The following is a 6,849-nucleotide window of genomic DNA, read 5'->3' on the forward strand; positions in this document are numbered from 1 at the left end:
TTATAGCGTGGTAATTCCACCAAATGAGGGGTGCAAGATAAATTAAAGGTCGTTCTCGATTTCCTCTTTTTTGAAGGCGTGTGGCGTTTATGTCTCGGGCATCGGGTTGACTGCTGATAAGCTTGCAGGTTCCCGCATGAGAGTTTTTCCTAGTGCGATAACGTGGGTGTAACTGCCTTAATTGGATATGCTTCATTTCTGATAAGCGCGAAAGAAGAGCGAGAGCACTACTTTAAAAAGTCCACGGTGAACCCTTCTACAACCCGAATCGCAATCTTCTGATTCATCCAGACCAACCGATAACGAAGATGACTGTCCCTCCACCTCAAGATCTTTCCGAGCTTGCCCCAAGTGTCACCCTTTCAAACGTTGAATTCTCTGTTAAGGGAGATGTTAAAACTGCAAGAATTAAAAATCCGATCAAAGATGAAAAATCTTTGAAACCCACAGTCGCTGATTTGACCATATCTGAGCCCGTGACTGCAGATAAGATTGCAGAGAAGCTTGAGATATACGGTGGTGCTATCGTGAAAAATTTCTTAGCCGATGAAATCGTTGATAGAATGTGGGATGAGATCTCTCCACATTTCACAAAAAGAGTCTGGAATGGTGATTTCTTTCCACAGGAAACCCAGAGAGTCACCGCTACTGTTTGCAAGTCTAAAACTGTTGCTGAGGATTTCATGTGTCATCCAATGTTCAGGGAAATCTGTGCACGCTTTATCGGAAAGAAGAACTCATTCATCATGGGAGACGAGCTCGTTACAGCTTATTCCGAGCCACAGCACAATGCGTCATCTATGTTGAGCATTGGCCCTGGTGCCAAGGACCAACCTTTACACCGTGATGACATTACCCACCACAATATCTGCCAATATCGTGAGAAGTATGAGTACGGTCATGAGACTGCTGTTGCCTGTGCTGTAGCACACAATACAACCACCAAGGCTAATGGTGCGACTCGCTTTGTTCCAGGTTCTCACCTGTGGGACCACCAGCGTGTCCCAAAGCCAGAGGAAGCTTTCTACGCTGAAATGGAGAAGGGCGATGCATTCTTCATGCTGGCTTCTTGCTTCCATGGAGGTAGCGCTAACACCACGACAGACGAATGGCGTAACATGAGTTTCATATTCATGACACAAGGTTTGTTGAGACCGGAAATCAATATTTTTCTCGAGACTCCTCTTGAGTACTTTCAGTCGCTGTCAGTTCAGGCTTTGAAGAGCATTGGCTTAGCTGTCAGTCAGCCATTCTGTGGATGGTACAGAGATTTGGAGGATCCTCTCAAAGTTGTGAAACCAGAGCAAGATAACAGCTCTGACGATATGGGGAAAGGATTCCAATTAGTTTTATGATTTTCTGAGAGCTTCGTCGTATTCGTTTATTTTTGATAATTTTATGGCCAGTCTATAGTTATTTGAGGCAGGTGCATCTTGAATTCTTCGTTGAGGTGATTCCTCCATTTCTAGCTAGTTTTACCATCGATGAAAGTGCAATGTACCCAGCCTTCACTTGGTTCTACCTTACGGCATCAAAAGACTAAGTACATGCTCAATATTTAGTACGTAGGTTAGGCTGTAAGATCTATTTTTCTTTGGATTTGATTGTTGCTCATACATTGTGCCTCATATCATGCTGGATCGGATTATGAGCATTGAACGCCCCCGTCCGATTAGGGAAGGATTAAAGATAAGAGATAAGATAAGGTCGGGTAAGCGCAAGCGCGGAACACCAAAATTTTTTGCTCGCCAAATTAGTAAACTCCAACCGCGGTACTCCCTGGACATAAATTATCGGGTCTGATCTCCTTTCACTGGAGTTTTCAAATTTTTATTCAGGACCTCTTGAAATAGATTCCACTGCAGCCACTATGAGACAAGTAGCTAGCGAAACCAGAGACAAGTACGTGGTCTTTGAGAAGGAGGGGATTAAGTATGCTAAGGTCCCCAGGAACAACTACGATATGCCTGTGAAAGTCACTAAAGAAGATCTCACTGTTAGCGAACCTGCCACTGCTGAGAAGGTCATTAAAAAGATCGAGATATACGGTGGGTGTATTGTCAAAAATTATCTTCCAACGGAAGTGATTGATACTATTTATGCTGATGCAAAACCGCACCTTGATCAGGACGGTTCATGGGATGGAACTTTCTTTCCACCCGAAACTAGAAGAGTGGCAGGCATGTGTGTCAAGTCAAGGGCCTGCGCCGAGAACTTTCTGACTCACGAGCTCAATGTAGCTGTTTCGAAGGCGTTTTTAGGCAGGGAACATGCTACTTGGACTGGTGATGAGATTATTGAAGGCTACTCTCCTCCACAACACAATTGCACAATCACCTTCAGAATTGGACCTGGTGCAAAGGACCAGGCATTGCATCGTGATGATGGAATTCACCATAACACCCGCAAACACAGGGACTCATACCACTATGGCGATGACACTGCCCTGGGTACTGCGCTGGCGCTTACCCGAACCACCAAAGCTAATGGTGCAACAAGATTTGTTCCAGGTTCCCACCTCTGGGATCACTGGAGACATCCCAGCGAAGATGAGGTTATGTACGCTGAATTGGACAAAGGGGACTGCTTTTTCATGCTTGCCTCGTGTTTCCATGGTGGGTCAGCCAACACGACCGAGGACGAATACAGAGCAGTAACCATTTTGTTCATGACCCTTGGAACTCTGAGACAGGAGGAGAACATCATGCTTGGAACTCCAATAGAATACTTCAAAAGTCTATCAGTCGACGCTCTCAAACTTTTGGGTCTCACAACCTCAGCGCCGTTCCTTGGTTATATCGACTTCAAAGATCCATTGGCTCTGCTGAAGCCAGAAGAGCATGCTAAGGAAAACAAGGATTTCTTTTCTGGTACTTACAAGGGTGTTCTTGTTGACGATGCGACTGCTTGAAAGTCATATTTATTCATTTCATGAGATGTCCAGTAGACCTCACCATTTTTTATTTCTCTTGGTTCGAGATGCCAAAAGTGTGTTATTAGTTTTGACATCCAAAAGTATTTTCTCCTGCCGCTGCTCTGAGTGAAACTGAGTTACCAGAATCTCAAGCTTCTTCAAAGAATGGTTTGGATAATTGCAGTCTCAGAAATATTTGGATACAAAATCAAAAACAATGCAACGGAAATGTCAATAATGAAAGTCTTTTTCTGGATATTCTGAAGGAGTTTCAGAGAACTTAAAAACCCCGCAAGAGTCTAAAGCTGTGCCTACATCTAAATCAATGTAAATAATGAATTTGAAAGTAAAACAGTTGAGGAAACTGAAAGAGAAAATTGCTCAGACGGACCTGAGGATAAAGAGAGAAGAAAGAAAGCTAAAATGGGGGTTTTCTTTGGGATGAAATCCCTTAATTGGTGAAGGTCAGTGCCCCACCTATTTGGATATCCAAGACACTTTTGCCAACGTATACTGGGTACGAACCAGCTTGCAAAACCCAGTTCTGAGTGACGGTATCCCAAGTACTGAGATCACGGCGAGTGAGATCAAAAACGTACTCAGCAGACTGACCCGGTTGGATAGTTTGCTTGCCGTATCCTCTCAGTACCTTTGGAGGTCCGTTTGGAATTCCAACATAGAGCTGAGCAACTTCAGCAGCAGCTACTTCCCCTGTGTTGGTGACAGTAACCTTGGCAGTTGCCAAAACATCCCACAAAGAGACAGGTCCGCCCTCAGCGATGGTGCAATCTGGTGGAAGATAACTTTGATTAGCGCTTGCAGTCTGAAGATCCAAGTCTGTGTATTCGAAGGTGGTGTAAGTTAAACCGAAGCCGAATTCATAGCGTGGAGTGATGTTGCTCTTGATGAAAGCCTTGTAGTCAATGTACACACCCTCAGTGAAGTTAGACTGTGAGTAGTATAGGTCGACATTGCCTTCAGGAGTAGTTGGGTCAAGAAGTGTTCCATAATCAGATTCTTTCTTGGCCACGGTGTATGGAAGACGCCCCGATGGTGATTGTTTTCCGTACATAACCTCAACCAGTGACCGACCAGCGTCCTGGCCAGGGAGATGAGCCATGATGACTGCAGTGATATTTTCATGATCAATCCAGTTGTCAACTAAACGGATTCCAGCATTGTGGATGACAACCATGGTGTTTGCACACTGGTCGGCAACACTTTCAACCAGGTTATCAGAATATTTGTCTGCCAGGTTGGGTCTGTCAGAGCCTTCAGTTGCATAAGCATTAATGAAAACTATGCACACGTCTGATTCGGCATTGACGTTGGGCTCCGCTGAAGCAAAGTCCCAAGATAAAAACGAACCATCCTCCCAGGCTTTCTGGGAGAAGGCGTTAAAAGGAGCATCAATATATGAGGGAGTGTTGGAACCTGATCCGCCTCCTGTATAGAGAGTTCCGTTGGAAATCGCCGCTACATCGCCACCAAAACCGCCGAAACCTGAAGAAGCACCCTGGATCTCCGTATCTGTAGCAATGCCGTCGTAACCATATAGTGATATGAGCTTTGGTTTTTTGAGAGGAAGAGCGTTATCGACATTTTTAACCAGCACGTGCCCTTCAACAGCACCTTGGAAGATGGTGTTCTTAGATGCGGGGTCGCGTGCGTCAACAAGATCGTGAGCCTCAAGAACATTTGAAGGCATGCCATTTCCTGGATCATCCAATCTGGCATACTTGTACCATGCTGCAATAACGCGAGTTGCCATATCGTCAAGACGGTCTTGGGATACTGAGCCGTTGTTAACAGCTTCAACCAGGTGGCCGCTTTCCCAATAACTAGAGCTTGGCATAGCCATATCAAGACCAGCGTTGGCACTTGCAATGCCAGTATGCTGTCCGCCCCAATCAGAAACGACAAAACCTTGGAACCCCAGCTCCGTTTTCAGAAGGCCATTCAAGGCCTTACTATTTTGACAAGCATAACTGTTGTTCACGCGGTTGTAGGAACCCATTATGGAGCCAGCGCCGGCATGGACAGAATCTTGGAAAGGCCATAGATATGCTTCGTGCATAGTTTTGTCATCGATGTTTGCGGACACAGATGCATTGTACTTTGTCGCACTTGTCCCTCCGTACGACCCAGGTGGACTTCTGTTGGTTTCTTGCTCGTTGCCGATATAGTGTTTGACGCATGCAACGACATTCTTCTGCAGTCCAACAACTGTCTCATAAGCCAAAGATCCGGTGAGGTAAGGATCACTAGAGAATCCTTCCCAGTTACGTCCACTTGTCGCAACCCTACCAAGAGGTCCCACAACTGGACCGAGGATAACATTAGCTCCCTTGCGTCTGAATTCTGCTCCCATGTAGAGAGCCCGATCATATGCGAGCTGCTTGTTCCATGATGCACCGACGTGAATGCCTGAGGCATAAGAGCTGACCATGTCTGTTCCTCGAACACCATTTCCGGCATCCTGCAAGCACATTCCATCAAATCCTAGATCTGGGATACTTTGGATCATACCGGAGCAGCCCGTGAGTTCTGAAGAGTAACCGACAGTCAGGTTGACTTTTTCTTCATTTGTCAGTTGCGAAACAATTTCTACTGCCTTGAGGTACGCAAACTCCCAGTCACCTAATCCGGAAATCTTCGGAGAAGGGTAGACAGGGTCAGACCTATTGTAAGACCAAAAAAGTTCTAAGTTGGCCGCCACTTCCTTAGCCGTGGGCTCTGCTGAGGCAAAGTTGGCCAACTGCACAACACAGGTAGCTGCAGCAAGAATTGATAACTGCATCTAGTCAAATGAGTTGTAAATTGTTTGTACCTTTAAGCATGATCCCAAGAACAGGGGCTTTAGCTTTGACCTTTATATGCTTCATGATCACCTAACTTTCAAAGCAGGCATTTGAAAATAATTGGAGGTAAGTAGTAGAATTGCATACGACTGACTACAATATGCAAGAATTCTCCGAAAAGGTGCAGCTTCTTACTTGGCAAGCCAGTCATTAGCTTTTATTGCAACTTGACTTCCCCACCTAAACCATAAAATCTGCCGTAAAATAAGTCTTCTTTCATATGCTTGAATCAATGGTAGGCTTCGTTTATTGATTACCCTTCACGTCCACCGTATTCTACTAAAGATCCTCGAACCAATTGGTTCTATAGCTTCTGTTGAGATTCAGTTCCTTTTTCCTACATCGTAGGCTTTTCGGCATTGTGGGATTTTCGGCATTCTATGGGTGCACCCAAGTCAATTTTTGCTGCAGAATCCGGGGTGCATTATTGCGGGGATGATCCTGAAACCTACGCACCATTCCGTACCCTTTTTCGGGAAATCCCTTTAATCCAGGGTTAAATGAGAAACACAGCAGCTTAATTGTCCTCGAAAAATATTTACGGATTTTCAAAGGATGAAGTCATGCACAGTTGCGTTGACTCTACTCGCCCGCAATTGAAACGTACTACAACGTATGCGTCAAGCTGTCTCCCTGTACCATCACCGGAGACCGAACCGGATGATTTTTTATATCTCCGGACAGCCATAGCAATCCGGGGTAAACTTTAAATTCCCAAAGCATCTCCAAATCTGGCAGTAGTCCGCTTTTGGTATTCATTTTTAAGTGACAAGCGTCACTCCGTAAGCAGTCATTAGCTGTTGGGTTATCGCCTAAAATGGTACTACCCCGATTCGGTCCTGCATTTTCAAACAAAAATGCTTTGCCAAGTCCAACAATGTTCAGCAAGCATCAATTGACAATTAACCGCTTTGGTCGATCGCACTTGCCTTGTCGAAAATCCCCCTGTGGTAAGCCAACACAATCATGCAAAAACGTTACTTCAGCCTCACACACTTTCAACAGCTGATAACTGTTTATTCGCCAACCATGATGGATTCTTTATATATATATATATATATATATATATATATA

The 6,849-nt window shown here is 44.9% G+C and overlaps 3 protein-coding genes across 3 annotated transcripts; 2 read left to right on the forward strand and 1 right to left on the reverse strand.

The window, feature by feature from the left end:
• Window positions 1–308: 308 nt before the first annotated feature.
• Window positions 309–1,355, forward strand: KUCA_T00004752001 (uncharacterized protein; the record flags this gene model as incomplete). Its single annotated transcript, XM_022605618.1, has 1 exon — window positions 309–1,355. The coding sequence occupies one exon, from the start codon at window positions 309–311 to the stop codon at window positions 1,353–1,355; it is 1,047 nt and encodes a 348-aa protein (XP_022460757.1).
• A 515-nt stretch (window positions 1,356–1,870) lies between these two features.
• KUCA_T00004753001 (uncharacterized protein) lies at window positions 1,871–2,911 on the forward strand (the record flags this gene model as incomplete). Its single annotated transcript, XM_022605629.1, has 1 exon — window positions 1,871–2,911. The coding sequence occupies one exon, from the start codon at window positions 1,871–1,873 to the stop codon at window positions 2,909–2,911; it is 1,041 nt and encodes a 346-aa protein (XP_022460758.1).
• A 454-nt stretch (window positions 2,912–3,365) lies between these two features.
• Window positions 3,366–5,714, reverse strand: KUCA_T00004754001 (uncharacterized protein; the record flags this gene model as incomplete). Its single annotated transcript, XM_022605640.1, has 1 exon — window positions 3,366–5,714. The coding sequence occupies one exon, from the start codon at window positions 5,712–5,714 to the stop codon at window positions 3,366–3,368; it is 2,349 nt and encodes a 782-aa protein (XP_022460759.1).
• Between the last annotated feature and the right edge of the window lie 1,135 nt (window positions 5,715–6,849).

The sequence above is a fragment of the Kuraishia capsulata genome, genomic scaffold (assembly GCF_000576695.1).
Source record: "Kuraishia capsulata CBS 1993 genomic scaffold, Kuraishia_capsulata_scaffold_6, whole genome shotgun sequence".
NCBI lineage: Eukaryota > Fungi > Ascomycota > Pichiomycetes > Pichiales > Pichiaceae > Kuraishia > Kuraishia capsulata.